The sequence below is a fragment of the Pelodiscus sinensis genome, chromosome 2 (genome assembly GCF_052426305.1).
Source record: "Pelodiscus sinensis isolate ZL-2025 chromosome 2, ASM5242630v1, whole genome shotgun sequence".
Classification (NCBI taxonomy): Eukaryota; Metazoa; Chordata; order Testudines; family Trionychidae; genus Pelodiscus; species Pelodiscus sinensis.
In genome coordinates, this window is record NC_143053.1 from 199,784,271 (window position 1) to 199,802,701 (window position 18,431).

At 46.3% G+C, this 18,431-nt stretch overlaps 1 protein-coding gene across 2 annotated transcripts in view; it reads right to left on the reverse strand.

The window, feature by feature from the left end:
- SNX10 (sorting nexin 10) overlaps positions 1–18,431 on the reverse strand; it is a 60,670-nt gene that overhangs the window by 31,671 nt on the left and 10,568 nt on the right. For both annotated transcript variants that reach the window (XM_075922175.2, XM_089776654.1), the window contains exon 2: positions 5,695–5,744. In XM_075922175.2, the coding sequence (XP_075778290.1) occupies positions 5,695–5,718 (24 nt within the window). In that variant the 5' untranslated portion in view covers positions 5,719–5,744. The remainder of the gene's footprint in view (positions 1–5,694; positions 5,745–18,431) is intronic.

An 18,431-nucleotide genomic window follows, 5' to 3' on the forward strand; every position in this document is an offset into this window, starting at 1 on the left:
ACTGTCCAGGTAGGAGTCCTGCTACGCAGAGAATGGCAGGGTGCATTCTTCTATTCCTGAAAAATGGCAAGTGTGTTTATTTCCTATACTCTGATGATCAATTTATTGCCTTCACTCCAATGCCAGATATTAAGTGAAGAAATATTGGCTAGGGCTGGTAACCATAATAAGTTTTGTTGGCTACTAGATGACTGTGATAATTCTTATGTTATGGCTCAACTGGTTGACTACTAGTCTAGCGCAGGCAGAGTTTAAGCAAACTAGGACACAGTATTCGCCAGTTGAGTGAAAGAGATCATGCCCCCAAACTATGCAATTTTTGCACATTTGCTCCCAGGTAGGACTTAACCAGTATATTCAGGAGACAATTTCTGCTCTTCATCTTGTGAGCTACTTTAGTAAGATGATATTTGTACATGAGTATATGATGTTGGGTGTCCCCTAGATACACTGCCTTTGGATGGTGCAAGTGAACCACTGCCCATTCAAAAAGATGTTACACTTCAGCTGGCCCTAAGCATGGTGTAAGGGGAAGCATGTTGTCCCATTCTTTGACGTACTTAGTTTTAGACTCCATTTCTTGCAATAATCACCTAACACATCCATATCACTGTTCATGTTGTCTTCAGCCTTTTGAAAGTCATGGTGCATTGACACCAAGCAGACATGGTCAGCATAAATGAACTACCTGGAAATGGTGCTGGGCCAGTCATTGGCGAATGCAGTTAAATAAAGTTGGTCCCTGAACCAAACATTGCAAGACTCCAATCTCCAATTTCCAGGTGGTGATTTTGTGGCCCAGAACCACCTTTAGTCTTCTTTGGAGCATCAGCTCAGTTGCCAAGGCACCCCATATAAGGGATGTTAAGAAGTGGGTGATGTGCAAATAGTGTAGTTGATACAATAGGGCAGTGTTTCTCAGACTGTGCTCCGTGGAGACATCTCCAGAGGCTCTGCGAGGTTGACAAACTGGAAACTTCGATAGGTACAACACATACAATCAGTGGACCGCTGGGGCGCCGCATACATTTTTACGCATGTAAAGGGCTCCAGAGCCCAAAAAGTTTGAGAACCACTGCAATAGGGGAAGTCAGTTAAAGCTCTCTATCCCAGCTCGTGCTGCATCCGAGATCTATCCCTGCTGCGGCTCTGCGTTTTAAATGTAGTAAGAGCTGGATGGGCTCCTTAAAATGCAAAGCCACAGTGGCGGTAGCTCCTGGACCAAGCGTAATCTGGGACTGAGCCAGGTTGCCTGCCTGCCCACCCAGCTCCTACTATATTTTAAATTCAGAGCCACAGCAGAAGCTACATTCTTGGGCAACTCTTTCTCCTCCAAGAATCCTCTCTAACCTTGTCATGACCATGAGGGATAGGCAGCAGCCTGGGGACTAAGAGGTTAACTTTACCTAGCCAGGTATCTGTTCAGCCAATAGAAATGTAGATAGGGATTTCAAACTGGGACAAAGGAATTTTGGGGTTTTCCCTTCTTTGTCCCTGGGCAGTTTCTCTCCAGCTACTGAGGGGGACAGACATTTCTCTCTCTCCAAGAGAAGATTCTTCACTATCTGTAAGTAGGGAAAAGTTTAGATAAATCCGTTAGGTTTTATTGTTTTATGGTTTGGCAATGGGAATCTGATGTCTGTGCATTTAAAAATGGGTTTTCCTCTCCTTTGTAACTAAGCTCTTGGCCCGTGGGGGGGGGTCCCCCCATGAGTATATTAATTGGTGACTTTTCCATCTAGTCATTATGCTTCTAACAGGAGTATTCCAGGGATAATAAAAATTCTTCCTCTTTCTTTTTTATTAACCTGGTAGTGTTAAGTTGTGTATGTCCTGGTTTTACTGTAGGGCTGAGATTTCCCAAGTGATCTCTTCCCTGGCTTTCTTATCATTACTTGGGTGGTGGCAGCAGATTTTTACCCCCAAAATCTAGGTTTTTAGGATTTTGGGGGGGAAGTTTTATACCAAAGCCCGGAAAGATAAGGTTTTGGGGTACTTCTGCAGGCCCCCATTTCTGCATTTATCGTGCCAGAGTACGAGGGAGGCCTTGGGAGCAGGCCTTGACAAACCTTCTTGCCTATCTTCTACAAGCCCCAAACTGACCAAAGCCAGAATCCCGTCAGTGATTTTTGGGGAATGGGAGCTTCAAGTCCAACACCTTGATGTAGTGCTGCAGGCTAGAGCATATCAGCCTCTCAGAGGTCAGAAGTGCTTTTCTAACACCTTCAGCTCCACAAGTAATTCAAAGACAGACATGGCCAGGACAATCCAAGTAAATCAAGGGAAGCAGCATAAACTCACATCAAAACCTAGCAACAGCCTTGCTAGTTAGAACAAGATTACTGTTGCAGTAGATTCAGCCAACCATAAATCATTCATAATAATAATAATAATAATAATAATAATAATAATGTGGGGAGGGGGGAAGAGGAGGGAGAAAGTATCTCAATCATGTTCTGGCTCATACCTCTCTCTATCAGCAGCTGGGCCAGGCAGCCGGGGACTCCCTGCAGCAGGGCCAGCTCCAGGATACCCCTGGTGGCAGTGGGGCCAGAGTGGGCAGTCCCAGCCGGGGAATTCCCCTGGCTGAAACGGGACTAGCAGAGGCAGGCAGCTAGTTGGGGGAACCCCAGGGAATCTCCAGTGGCAGCATGGTGGGCCCTAGCAGCAGGAAAGTGTGGCCAGGAGGTCCCGGCCGGGGAACCCTCAGGTGAAAGCACCCTGTAGCAGTGTGGCCAGCAGCAGCCAGGCTGTCCCAGCCAGGAACCCCAGGAGACCCTGGAGCAGCATGAGGGCACCAGGAAAGGGAGTGGACCAGGCCAGTGTTAGCAGGGCTAGTGGCAGGGCAGGGAGCCCCAGGGAGAGAAGCCTAAGAGCGGGACACCCAGCAGGTGAGCACTGACCTCTCCTACTCCGGGACAGCTCAGGTCCCGAGGGTGCTGGACCAGGGAGGTCCAACCTGAGTTGATTAATTTTCTTCCAGTTAGCATCAGCTTATCTAATTCAATTGGAAAATAATTTTTAAATCTGAATTTACATTTTATACCTCATGACGTTTTGCTTTTTAACATTTCTCTGGACAATGAGTTGGTTTCATTTGAAGAGTCTCATCCACTAACAAAATTCAATGTTTGTGTTGTAAATACTGTAGAGGAATATTTAAATTGTGTTTGTAATGGGCTGAATAATCATGGAAATGTTTTTTTATTTACCTTAGGCTTTTTAAAACCTTGGGAGTTTGTATTAAAAATAGCCTAATAATCTGAACTTGATTGGACAGTGGCCCTTTAATTATGAATACAAGATTGTAATGTTCATTACATTTTATCCTGCCAAAAAATCCTCCTCCCCTCTCCCCCAGCTAAGGAGGAAGGTCAAAATCTATAAACTTCAGGATCTCTTCCAGGATGTTTACACTGTTATCAAAGGCTGAACTAGCTCAATCATGCATTTTTGGCCTATGACCACTTAAAAAAAAAAAAAAAAAAAGTCAGTGCTCTCGGATATAATTTGTTTTAAGGAATGTTGGTGCCCAGAAAGAGATTACAAAACATAACCAAACACCACCTGTAAGTGTATGTCTACCAAACTCATGGATGTGAAAAATTGCATCCTGGATTCTGAAATGTGGTCTTTTGTGTATTTTTACACCAAAAATATACAGAAGTACAAAGCATCTCTCAAAGTGGGACTCCTGAGTCAAAAGGCTATGAGGGAAGGGGGGGAGGATGGTCACAGTATTGCCATCCTTACTTCTGCACTGCCTTCAGAACATGGTAACTGCAGAGCAGGTACCCGGCAGTGAAGGCACCGCTGCTGCCCACAGTAGCAGAGAAGAAAGGGTGGCAATATTACACATGCCACCCACAATTCTGTGCTGCTGCTGGCAGTGGCACTTCCTTTAGAGCTGGGCACCCAGCCAGCAGCTGTCACTCTGCATTCAGAACGGGCAGCTGAGAGTGAAGCTGCTGGCCAGGTGCTCAGGGGGGTAAATTACTACAGACGCGCATAAGGAGGGTGCGATCAAATAAGTATGCAAATCACTACTTAGAACAGTATCCATGTACCCCTAGCTATAGGAGGGATCCTCGACAGATTCCCACCTTGTGACTGTTCCCCAAGATCTGGATGCATGCCCATCAGTCCAAACCCCTTCCATTTCAAAAGGGTTTGCAGTGGGAGGAGGGGGAGCAGAGGGGTTCTTCAGTCACTATAGATCAGTGGTCAACAACCAGTAGATCTGAACCGCTGGTAGATCTTGGAGCCTCTGACAGGTGATCCTGACTGGTTTGGCCAAAAGGCTACCAAGTGCCGGCACTTCAGCTGCCTCTCCCCTCACTGCTGCTCATCTCCTGCCCTTTGCCTTGGAGCTGCCCCTCCCCCTGGGGAGCCTCCTGCTTGCTGTGCAAGGCAGGGGAGGGAGAAGAGGGGCACTGATGTCAAGGTGCCCCCTCTCCCACTCTGTATCCTTTCTCCACAAAGCAGACATAGGGCATTACAGGACTTGGGAAGGAGTTTGCTGGCTGCTTTAGGGAGTAGTGCAAGGCCAAGGCAGGGGTGAGCCTGCCTTAGCCCCACTGTATCACCAATCAGGAGCCACCTGAAGTAAGCAGTGCCCAGCTGGAGCCCACATCCCAAAACCCTCACCCAGTCATGAACCCCATCCAATGCCCCAATCCTCTGCCCCAGCCCCAAGCACCCCTGGATCCAAACACCCTCCCAGAGCCTGCACCTAGACCCCCTCCTACATCCTGCCACAGGCTATCTCAGAGCCCCTCACACTTCAAATCCCTTAATCCAAGACTAAAGCCTCCATCCCAATCCCCTGCCCCAGCCTGTTGAAAGGGAGGGAGGATGGGGAAGGAGGGAAGATGGAGTGAGAAGGGGCAGGACCTCAGAGAAGGAGTGAGGAGGAGGCGGGTCAAAGGTATTTATATTTGAGGTAGATCTTGGATTGCATTTAATTTCAAAAAGTGATCTCATGCTTAAAAAGGTTGGAGATCTCTGCTATAGATATTGAAAGTTGGAGAAACTCCACCATATCTTAGTTTTTGAACTTTTTTTCCCCCCTTTTTTTCCCAGTTTTAAGCCATTATTGGTTTTGATGATTTGTCACTGTTTTATCCTTGAGGTGTCTGGTCTCTGTCACAGATGCATCTCTCTCTTCCTCCAGTACCACATACACTTCTACTGTCAGTTTCCCATTGCTCACTAAACTCTAATGCAGTGGTCCCCAAACTGTGGGGCATGTGCCTCTAGGGGGACATAGAGGAAGGTTCAAGAGGGGCATGTTCAATGAGGCCTGAGACAGCCCCCACAGGGCAGCCTCTGCCTCAGCTCCAATCTCACCTTTTCCCCGGCCCTCGTCTGCCTCTGGCCCAGATTCACCCCCATCCCACTCCACCCCTAGACCAGCCAGCCTCTAGCTCCAGCTTCTCATCCAAGCTCCATTGCTTAATAAGCCTTGGCTATGCAGTAATGGAGGGAGGATACGGAAAATTCCATTAACTTCGGGGGGGGGGGGGGAGGAACGGACTGGAAAAAGTTTGCAAATTACTACTCTAATGGTTACCCAGCAAGTTAGCTTTCCCCTGTGATCGTCCAAGCTCCGGTCTACTGACCTTTGTTTTGTAACAGTCTATCAATACTCCCCATCAATCTTGGCACTTGTTTATTACTGTTAAAATCACTTACCTGTTTTTCGTATTTTGGTGTCATCCTCAAAACAGCATATAAAAACCAACCTGCAACACAAAATGGGCAAACTAGTTAGCCCTATTTCACAGTAAATGAAGGGATATGTAATCCTTCTGCCACAAGAGTACAGACCAGGCCAGGTTCAATATAATATGGTGCCGAGGGTTACAGCTAGGGGGTGACTATGAGAATTGAACACGCAAGCGGCTGGACCCCATATCTAAATTTTACACTTCAGATGGAAAAAGTCAGTTTATTGTAATTTAATCATATCCTAAAGATTCAAAATAGAACAGATTCTCTGCCCAGCCCAGCTCCCTGCGCACCACTCAGATGGCATGAATGCAGTGAAGGCATTCCTGCCTGGAGATTTCCCTGGCATGCAGGAGTCCTTTTGTGGACACAGAGCTGTTATAGGTGCTGCCTGTGCTTTTCTCCCTGCAGCGTCTGCCCAGTCCTGTGACTATGACTAGGGAATGGAGGACGTGATGCACCTCAGCTATCTCCAGCTATAAATGGCCCTTTGGGGAACTATAGCTTCTCAGAGCGTGGAAAGGGTTACTTTCTTCCCCACCTGCCCCCAATGACAGTATAACACATACTGGAATTGAGATACATGAAATATTAATAAATCCTGTGCAAAACAAGAGGTAGGAATCGTAATGTGGAACTTTCCCTGCTTCTCCCAAGGTTAAAAAACTGTGCTATAAATTACAGAATCTGTCAGCAATCCTCATGCTTCACAAGTTCATACCAATAGGCAGAATACGGGTCGTAAAGAAGCACTCCTATATGAACTGGTATGCAGACTATTTTTGGAATCATATTTTACATCAAAGAATAAGTCCAAGAATATCTGCATTAGGATTCATATAGGGTTTCCTTTTTCATAATTATGTGTTAAACCATGTTCTAGGTAACCCTGCCTAGAACATGGTTATTAAAAAAAAATCTTCCCATGTTATGAATGACCTACCAGCATACACTGGCTTATGTTGTGATTTAGGGATTTGAGAAGATTGAGGGGGGACATGATAGCAGTTTTCAGATATCTAAAAGGGTGTCATAAGGAGGAGGGAGAAAACTTGTTCATCTTGGCCTCTGAGGATAGAACAAGAAGCAATGGGCTTAAACTGCAGCAAGGGATGTTTACGTTGGACATTAGGAAAAAGTTCCTAACTGTCAGGGTGGTCAAACACTGGAATAAATTGCCCAAGGAGGTTGTGGAATCTCCATCTGCGGAGATATTTAAGATATTTACTAGGTTAGATAAAAGTCTATCAGGGATGGTCTAGACAGTATTTGGTTCTGTCATGAGGGCAGGGGAGTGGACTCTATGACCTCTCGAGGTCCCTTCCAGTCCTAGTATTCTATGATTCTATATTCTGTGCTTTTCTAGCAAGCACAAGAATCACTAAAGCAGATCAACAGTTCAAAATCTGCATAAGCAAAGATCCTCTTTTTAAAAAACCCAGGTGTGACTGAGAAATGGCTTGCAGAAACAAAGCAGAAATCTGCTAATACATGTGCTCTTTATAGCAAGTTTCCATTGACACAACAGAGGAAGAAAGATCTGTACATGTGATGGAGGGGGTGGGGGGAAAATCAAGAGATAATGTGAGATTTATAGGCTTGGTAAATGTTTTCTGCCCTGCAGGGAAGAAGAAACACATTGATTTAAATAGACATTTTTGTTCCTTCTCTGTTTTGGTATCAGAATGAATACCTCTGAGTATTTGCTTAAATTTAGATAGAGATCTATTATACTGAAGCACCTATGCCTTGCTCTAGGTCCATGGTCACCAACCCGTTGATCGTGATTGACTGGTCAATCGGGGGGGCCTTGACCAGTGATCACAAGGCATTGCCCCCCCCCCCCATCTCCAAGAAGCAGCCCCCGTTGATGCTACCTTCAACAATGGAGGTAGCACCGGCTTTCTGCGGGGTGGGGGTAAAGTCCCACAGCTGCGAGCCACATCCCGGGTTTCAGGAAGCACATACACTGCTCTCCCCTCCCCCAAACAGCCAGTGCATTTCCTGAAACGCCAGGTCTGTCACGCACTGGCGACTTCCTTCCCCCTGCTGCCTTCCTGCATGGCGGGGGGGGGGGGGGGGGAAGGAGTGGGAGTCTCAGGACTGCACCGGCTCCAAATTCTCAGGAAGCGGAAGGAGCAGGGCGTGCACGCTTCCTGAGCAGTTGAAGCTGGCATAGTCCCAGGACTCCCACTCCCTGCCCACCGCACAGGAAGGCAGAAGGAGGAAGGAAGTCCCTAGCGCATGACAGACCTGGTGTTTCAGGAAACGTGTCAGCTGTACGGGGGAGGGGAGAGCAGCTCACGTGCTTCCTGAAACCCCAGACATGGTGCACACCTTCGGGACCCCCAGATACTGGCACCAGTTGTCCCTGTCACTCCCCCTTGGCCATCTGCCCCCCCCCCAGCACCCTGCCCCCACCAGCACAGTTGGGGCCACATTAGTGAGGCTTGGGGGGGATGTTGGAGGGGTTTTTTTTTTTGCATCTCACTTGTGTGGCCCCGACTGACTTTTCTGTGGGTCCGTGATCCCTGACTCAAAACAGGTTATCCGCCCCTGAAACCTGTCTGACATAATATTTTATTTCAAAATGAAGCCTCTCCACAAGCCCCCAGTTGGGGCCAAGCCCCCATCTGGCTACAGCATCATAATAGTCCTGCACCCTCCCCCGCCCAGAACCCAAATCTGAGCCTATTGTACATTGGAATCCCCTCTCCTGAGCCTCTCATATCCCCAAACTCCTATATCCCCACATCCTCAGTCTTCTGCCATAACACCGCTGCACCATCCACACACTGCAAATCTGTGTCATGAGCCCCTCATACTCCAAGCTCCCTCTCCATACCCCCTCCCACACTCCAATCCCAACCCTTGCACCTTCACATCCACAAGCCTGTGGCTTGCTCAGTACCCCTACCCTTCACCTGATCACAACACTCGCCTCTCCTGGCCAGCAGCCCCTTCTCCACCTCCTCCTGCACCCAAATTCCCTCCCAGAGCTTACACCTCTCACCCCTTCCCACACCCAAATCCCTCAATCCCACTCCAGAGCCCACACTTCCTGTCTCAACCCAGTGAGAGTGAGTAAGGGCTGGGGATAGCAAGTGATGGAGAGGAGGAGAACAGTGAGGGAAGGGCCTCAAAGAAGTAGCGGGGTCTTGGGGAAGGGATGGGGTAGATCTTGGCTTGTTCTAACATTTAAAAAGTGATCTTAGGTGTAAAAAGATTAGAGACCACTCCTCTAGGTGCTCCTTAACGATTCTTGAACACAAGCCATTAAACAACAGTTTCACAATAAACCAAATAGCAACAAAAATATATTTAAGATCATCAGCTGAAGCTTTACTATTCCCTTACAGCACACTATGTAGTGTGACCTGAATGTTAATAAACGAGGGGTATTATAAATCAAGAGGGGGACAGAGTGAGTTCCAAACTAGAGGGGCCCTCTCAGAGAATGCTTAGCCCAGACAGTATCCTATTGAACATTCTTAGAAATATCAGTATGTTATGCTAATAGATGGGTAGCTGACTGTGACACTGGCAAACCAGGTGCCAGCTTATGCCAAGGGTGGTCAAGATCCAGGCCATGGGTCAGATCCTGGCCACCCCACCAGGATGCTCTGGCAGGGAGCAGCCCAATGCCGCTTTGAGCATCACAGGGCTGCGGCAGGCAGGGAGCCTGCCTGAGTCCCATTGAGCTGCTGGCTGGGAACTACCCAGGTAAGCGCCTCTGGCACCCCAACTCCCTGTCCCAGGTCACCACCCAAACCCTCTGCACCTCCCTCCCCCCCAAATCACAATCCCTTCCCAGACTCTGCACCCTCTTTGACACCCTTCTTCCAGGCCAGAATCCTCTCCTGTACCCATACCCCCTCCCAAACCTTGCATCCCAATCCACTGCCCTGAGCTTCCTTTAGCAGACAATCTGTCCCAAACCCTGCGCCCCCTCCACAGAAAAGTGCATTCCTTGACCACGTTCCACCCCTTACATCAAGGTCCCCATGTCTCACTTGGATACTGACAAACACATCTTGAAAAATCAGTCTGGTTCACCTGGGTTAGTACTGTTAAAATGGGTATTAGAATTATAACATTATGTTTAGCCTTTATTGAATGTGTGTAAATTGCACCAATCTAACTTATAATTAGGGCCCAACCATACACATGGTCCATTTTGGTCAATTTCGCAGCCCTAGGAGTGGGGGAGGGGGGAAGGTCACGAGGTTATTGTAGTGGGGGTTGCTGTATTGCTACCCTTACTTCTTCACTGCTGTTGCAACGGCACTGACTTCACAGCTGGATGGCTAGAGACCAGTAGCTGTGGGCTGGGATCACAGCTTTAAGATAGGGCTGCAGCGAGTAGCAGGGCAGAAGTAAGGGTGGCATGGTATGGTTTGCCACCCACACTGCTGCTGTCAGGGTGCTGCTTTCAGAGCTGGGCACCCAGCCAGTAGCCACTGTTCTCAAGTCACTTACCTCCGAAGGCAACACAGAAAGTGGCAATACTGCAACCCTCTCTAAAGTAACTTTGTGACCTCCTCCACACACCTCCTTATGATTCAGGGCACCCAATCTAAGAAACACTGGTCTCCCCTGTGAAATCTATATAGTATAGTGTAAAAGCACAAAAGACCAGATTTCACAGACCATGACATTTGGTAGGACCCGATTTATAACAGCTGTATCTTATACTGTAAGGTAATGTGAGCATTTGCATTGTAAGAGTGAAACTATGCATATTACCAGACAGGAAAAGGACACTTATTATAGTAAAAGCTGTTAACCAGCACGCTATTAACAAAAACACTCAAATTAACCAGCATTTCTGACATCTCCCAATACAAATCTTCAATCTAGTAACTGGGACTAGTATACTGCCCAGCATTTTGTTCAACTGCATATTCTACGTTTATGCAAAAGAGGCAGAAGACAAGCAAGCTGAAATCAGGGATTTATTAAAAAACTGCTTCCAGGGTATGTCATAGGGTCACTAGGGCTTCAGCCTCTCACACACACTTTCTACATCTACAGTGATAACTAATGTTGATAATGAAGATCCTGTGGGAAAGAAAGATACTGAAAAATTTAAACAACAAATAGTCTAATAGCACCTTAAAGAAGTGAGTTTGTAACCCCTGCTTTATAGGATTGGCTACAATTATTTGTATTGAATGTGAGACACCAGGTCAGTTGCACTTAAGTGACCAGTCCTTTGACTTCAGGTAGTCTCTTACACCAAAGGCAAGCTCACCCAGATGTCGAGAAAGATTAGCATACCCAAAAGGACTGTAACTCAATGTTCAAAAGCTTCAGAGGCGTAGCCGAGTTAGTCTAACAGGAAAAACAACAAATAGTCTGGTAGCACTTTGAAGACTAACAAAATGGTTAGGCTGTTACATTGCTTGAGGAGTTTACACTTGATAACTAACTGGCTGGTGAAATCTAACCCAACTGATTTGTTGTTTGTGTCCCAGTTCTTAGCTGTCTCATCCAAAGTTAATATTCCTGCTCTTGAGCTTCCACAGGACAGCTTGACGTTAACAGGGGTGAGCAAACCACTTCAGAAATTTTAGAAGTGGCCCTGGAAGGGGCTGAACCTCAAGCGGAGAGGCAGGTGCCAGGATACTTCCCTGTTTCCTCACTCACAGACCCTGATACATCTGGGGGCGAGGGAGCTTGTGAAGTCTTTGCCCCTACCCCCTGAGAAAACCGCCAGATGTTCTGAACAGCTGGCAGCTCCCTCTAGGCACCTGCACCCATGCTGGTGGAAGGAGACTTCACACGCTCCCCTCCTCAGGTCAATCAGGGCCTGAGGACAAAGAGAGCACACAAAGTCTACCCCCACCCTGAAAGGGAGCGCCACACTTAAGAGTCACCCACCAGCAGAGCAGCATCTGGTGGTTAACTAAGTGCCAATCCCCTTACAGGGCGGGAGGAGACTAGGGACGTAAAGGACCAGCCGACTATCCGATAAGCAAATGCTTATTGGATAGTCAACAGAATAGTTGACTAGTTGCTCCCTCCCCTTGCTGCCTCTATCAAATACTTCAAAGTGGCAGAAACAAAAAATAGGACTATGTAGCACTTTAAAGACTAACAAGATGATTTATTAGGTGATGAGCTTTCGTGGGCCAGACCCACTTCCTCAGATCAAATAGTGGAAGAAAATTGTCACAACCATATAAACCAAAGGATACAATTTAAAAAAAATGAACACATATGAAAAGGACAAATCACATTTCAGAACAGAAGGGTCTTGGGGGAGGGGGAAGGTAAATGTCTGAACTAATTATATTAGAGGTGATAATTGGGGAAGCTATCTTTGTAATGGGTAAGATAATTAATGTCTTTGTTTAAACTTAGGCGTAAAGTGTTGAATTTAAGCATGAATGACAGTTCAGAGAATTCTCTTTCAAGTGTGGTCTGAAAAAGTCTTTGAAGCAGGATGCAGGTAATCAAGTCGTTGACTCTATTTCCTTTCTGGTTGAAATGGCAAGAAACTGTTTTTTCTTTGTGATCCTGTCTAATATCTGTTTTGTGGGCATTGATCCTTTGGTGAAGTGTCTGAGACGTTTGTCCAATGTACATGGCAGATGGACACTTTCGGCACATGATTGCATAAATTATATTTCTGGATACGCAGGAATATGTGTTCTTGATCTTATAACTCACTTGGTTAGGTCCAATAATGGTATCAGCAGAGTGACTATGTGGACAAAGCTGGCAACGGGGTTTGTTGCAAGGGAAGGTACCAGGGTTGGTATTAGTGTAGCATGTCCTGCGGTTGTTGGTAAGAATCATCTTGAGGTTAGGTGGTTGTCTATAGGAGACTATGGGTCTGTCTCACAGAGCCTCTTGGAGTTTAGTATCCTGTTCCAGTATAGGCTGTAGTTTATGGATAATGTGTTGGACAGGTTTAAGTTGGGGGCTGTAGGTGATGACAAGTGGTGTTCTATTGTTGGTTTTCTTGGGTCTGTTTTGAAGTAGATGGTTTCTAGGTATTCGTCTGGCTCTTTCAATTTGCTTTTTTATTTCTCTGGGTGAGTAGTTGAGGTTTATAAATGCTTGGTAGAGATCCTGAAGTTTCTGGTCTCTGTCAGTTGGATTAGAGCAGATGCGGTTGTATCAAAGGGGTTGGCTATAGACAATGGATCGTATGGTGTGTTCTGGATGGGAGCTGGAGGCATGTAGGTAACTGTATGAGTCGGTGGGTTTACTGTAGAGAACATTTCTATCACTATTCAAAGTGGCAATGCTTCATGGAGCCCAGAGTCAGCTGCTCCGTGCAGCACTGAGGCTTTGAATGGCATGGGGAACTCGGGATCAGCTGGGGATTCCCCAGATGACCCTGGGTTCCATGCAGTGCTGACGCTTTGAAATGCCGTGGAGAGCCCAGTGGCGGGCTCCTTGCAGCATTTCAAAGCAGCAGTTCCTCACGGAGCCCAGGGTCAGCAGGGGAGTCCCCAGCTGACCCCAAGGTTCGGCACTTTCACCTTTGAAATGTAGCAACAGCCCTAAGTGCTGTGCACTCCCCTGTCTCTAAGCCCTGATTGGCCTGGGGGCAGGGAGTGGCAGGAACTCTGTGGGCTGGATCAACCCACTTGGTGGGCCAGATCCAGCCCGCAGAGCCCCTTTGCCCACCCAGCCCTAACAGATGCCCTAAACTCCCAAATCCAACTAGTTGCTAAATTTAATGCAAAACTATAGCGGCACAAAAAACTCCAAAGCTGCTAGCATGCTAACTCAGAGCTGGCATGAGCAACAAGCCAACAGACGTGATCAAAGAATCAATTGCTTTTTGCCCTAATATCCTATTGAAGCTCAGCCTCTCACTCAAGGACTGGTTGTCTCTGAAATTACCAGACTAAAGAAGAAAAACCTCCCACCTCTCCCAACAGCATAGGTTGTATTTGTATAGATTACACTGCAGTTTGCATGATCTGCCTTTTGTTAGCTGGTGGCATCTACTGGTGCTTTTATGTGTTCTGACACTATTCACAAACCTCTAGCACATTCCACAAAACATCTTGTAATGCTTCCCACAAACAAACAAAATTAATCCTCTGCTCTGTATCTATCATCCATCTCTGGATACCTCTGAGGAGCCAACCTAACAACCAACTTCAGTTGGTTGCTAGGGGAGAGCAATTCTGTTTTCAGATCTTGGTAACAGCTAACCATTCACTATCAAAATATACTGCATACAACACAAGCATTTTCTAGTAACTTTTAGGGAATTTTGCTTCAAGGGGTCCATATGATAGATCATAATTAAAATCTCTAAAAATACTTAATGCTAACTGTATTTTTCTTTCTCCCTGACTTTGAAAAATTGTAAGGGTGACGAGATATTTTGAGCATCTACAAATGTAAAATGATCCTTGCCGTTTTACTATAACCATGATCAGGGAACCACTAATGTTTAAACTGCATCAACACATGGATTCCAAACGACAGAAGACTTATAAATGCGCAGGGAATTTACTAGGTTCCAGAACGAAGGCTCTTTCCCAGGCTAAGGGGCTGTTTAATTGCAATGTAGGGGTGCAGCCGAAGCCTGAACATCAAGCCCTGGTACTCTCCCACCTTGCTGAACCCCACAGCCGGATCTCTAGCACAAGCCCAGATGTCTAAGTTCCATAAGCTCAAGCCAGCTGGCACCAAGGATGTAAGCAACTAGTTGACTACAGTAATTACTCGTTTAACATGTGCCCGCTTAACACGTTTTCACAATAGCACGATTTTTTTTTTAGGGAACGCGAAAATAAACTAGTGGCGGACTACTTCACGTGGTGGTATAAGTTGGTGAAAACAGTGGTAATACGCATGAGTGGATGAATATACATGGTCACAGCATTCCTCCGCTCACTCACATGTTTATCTTTGTGTTTTAACAAACCGCGGTGACTTGTGTTGATAAGTGATGTAATGAACATTTTTTATGAGAATGATCCTGATCGTAAATGGAGCTCAAAAGCAGCAAAAAGCTTAGAAAGCACCATATCTTGCTACAAGCAACTTTACAACAAAAAACAAAAAGCAGCCCTCTATCAAAAGTTTTTTCTCCTGTTTAACCTAAAAAAAAAAAATCAGCTGATGAACAAGATAGCCCTGTTCCATCTACATCATCCAATGTTGACATTGATGACCCAGCAAAAATTGACCTTGCCACCACCACCTGAAATACAACCCCCACCTTCTCCATTATTTTTAATGGGAAAATTGACCCTGCATAGCACGTTTTTGCTTAGCAGAAACATTTTCAGAAGTGAATCTATTGTGTTAAATGAGGAATTACTGTACCTGACAAGCATATGCTTACTGGGTAGTCGAGAAGTCACTTGACTATTCACTCACTCTCCCCAAGCCCGCTGCCTCTATCAGCGAGAGGCAGCCAGGGAAGGGGAGCAGGCGCCAGTGCTATGGGGAAGCCAGCTTAAAAACCGGTTCCCTCCATCACCATCTCCACAGGGGAGCAGGTGAGGTAGAAGTGCAGCCAGGGGGATTGATCACAAGCCAGAATCAGTTGTCCCAGCTCATGCCAAGTCCTTCCGGCTGCGCCTTTTCTTTTTAAATATATTAAGAGCCGTCTAGCAGCTTCCCTCAGCCGGAAGGGGTTTGTCCTCCACCTCAAGATATTGCCTCAGGCTGTCTGCTCTGCTGGGCCTGCAGCCTTCCTTATACTTGCTTGGGATCCAGCATCACTAGCCTCAATTTTAACATAAATTCACACTTACAAGGACTATTCTGCATTAACCACCAACTCCTCACATCACAAATAAGTTCTACTGTTTCAGTTTCACTTCCTCTTATGTTTCATTCACATATGCCTCCAAGTACTCCACACCCAGACCTCACTAGACTATTTTGAGTAACTACAGGTCTCATGTAAGCTATTGACTTCGACTGGTGTCATACCAGTAACGAACATGATCCTCTGACCATTTCTGGCTCTAGCCTGACACTCAAGTGGGATAGAGAAAATACTCACTTTTACCTGTCAGCTGAAGTCAAGCTATTCCTTTCATAGACCAGGCCACTAAAACCACCTAGTCCTATGGTGTCCAACCAGTTCTGAAACAGTAGCCACTATAGTCATGCCAAATAGCCACACTCAACCGGTCAATAGCCTCCTTTGGTTAGCGGCTAATGCGTTGGATACCACGGACATAGTCTGACCTCCTGACTAGCATGGACCATAGGATTTCCCTGAATTAATTCTTGTTTGAACCTACAGCATATCTTTCAGAAAAGCACCCTGTCTTGATACTAAAATTTCCATCACAATCATCTGAGTTGTTCCCATGGTTAATTACCCCTCACTTAAAATGTTGTGCCTTATTTCTATTCTGCACTTGTCTAGCTTCAACTCTTACTCACTGGGTCACATTACAGCCTTTGTCTGCTAGCCTGAAGAGCCCTCTGTTATTAAATTTCTGTTCAAATGTAGGTACTCTGACTATGCTCAAGTCACCTCTTAACCTTAAAAAGGTAAACAAATTGAGCTCCTTCAAACTTTCCCATTAAGGCATGTTTTCCAATCCTCTGATCACTCCCATGGCCTAGAGGATCAGCTGTGGTAGATGGAGAGAGACCTCATCACTCATATATTAAGAAACAAAAAACTACTTGCATAAACATAAAATAAGTTAATTCCAGCAACAAAGAAGTAACTTAGAATTAAAAATGTAAACAGACAACCATAGAGGGGCATTTGTGCCTAGATCTGCATTTTTCTTCCTGTAGACAAAGGATTTTGTCCAGGACTCTAGGCCAGGGGTCAGCAACCTACAGCACACACGTGCCATAAGTGGCACGCAAGACGATTTTCAGTTGTACATGTGACGGGAACTCAGTCCCATCCCTCCTCCTCCACTGGAACCCTCCCTCTTCCCTGGCAGCAGGTTAGGCTGTGGTGGGAGGAAGCAGCACTGGGCTGAGGCTCCTCAGCGGTGCCTCCAGGTCCGACCCAGGACCACATGGCTACGGTAGCAGTGCATCCAGCCTCCAGGGCTGGCCTGGGACCACGGTAGTGGCACCTCCGGCATCCGGGGTGAGCCTGGGACTGCAAGGCTATGGCGGTGCTGCAAGTGGGAGGGAAGCCAGGTAAGCATCCCCCAACATGCCCAGACTCCCACATCCCAATCCCCCTCACTCAGTCCCTCCTCCCTGCCATGACCCCACACCTCCAGCTTGCTCCAACACCCTCCTTTGTTCTTGCATCTTCCCTCCTGGTCAGACACCCTACCTCAATCCTAATCCTGCACTCTCTCATCTGGCTTGGCCCAGACACCTACCCCACCCTGCTCCTGTATACACCGTTGCTCCTGCACCCTTTCTCCTGGCCACACACTGAAGCCTCCCTTGCTCCTGCTCGGCTTTGCAGTTCATGGCCCAGGCACCTAAGGGCTTGCTGCATCAGTTATGAATGTTAAAAAAAGTCTTGAACCCCAGAACCTCTCGTGACAAATTAAGCACTAGCCACAAGCTAGCAATGAGGGACACTTTCAAAACCTGGCTTTTAGTAAAGCATGCTAAAGCAGAGAACCGAGTTCCTCCTGAAACTCTGACTTCAAACAGGCACCGTCAAGATGCTTGGATACAACTGCTCACACACATGCAGGACTTCACCCAACTGGCTAATGAAATGCTCATTGTATAGAAAGACCTTTTTTTAATGTCATGATGCCTATTTCCAATCAACCATGCTCATCATTCACCTGGAGCTATCCAGGACTGTTCTATCAGGAAAATAAACAGAAATCACCTAAAAAAAATGTGTGTAAGAGAGTACCATGCATTACACAAGATCCTGAAAATCAAAGTGCCATTTAATTAATCAAACTTGGATCATCATTAGCCCTCCCCCCAAAAAATAATGACACACACACCAGACAGGTGACTGTGACAACCAGCTGATACTGCATGCCTCTGCAAATGAAATTGGGATTTATTAAGCAAGTCTGTGTCACCTACACTCGGTCTAATAATTCATCTTTGGCTGCAGAATGACCCACATTCCATACTGCTGAGAAGCTTCAAGATGGCCATAATTTAAAGGAGAAAACATTCCTACACAACCCACAACAAAAGCACTGTTTTGTTCTCTCATCTTTCCATTGTAGAGTCCTCAGATAGCAGACCTAAGCTCAATCAAGAGAGCTCATATTTTCTGCTATTCCATCTGGGTGCCTACCCATTATTTCAGTCTAATTTTGGTGAGAACACTCAAAAGGCCAGGACAATGAAAGGTTGATGAATGCTGATAATTAGGCAACTATTAGAGATGGTAGGCATGGATGATGGGACTGATTTTGTGATGTGTGTCAGTTCTCATCATGACAACTGTTTACTAATTGAGGGAGGATGTGACTTCGTTGCGGTCATCCTAGAAGCATTCAAAATTCTTCTATAGCTCCAGCTCTCCAAGGTTAACTCATTAAACAGGATTTTACATCACTACTTTAAGTTATGATAAGAGGAAGCTGCATACCACATTTGGTGGCCCTAGCTCTTACCAGTTAGGAGGAGTTGCTGAACAAACGGACGGATGGACAGTCAGATTCACTCACTTTCAAGCGTATAATAAAGTACAGCATTCAAGACATGAGACAAGTGGCTTCCATGCAAACTGGGGGGTACATCTCAAACCAATGGTGTTCCAGAGTTTCCCAAGTTGACTCCTGTGTGTTCAGGGA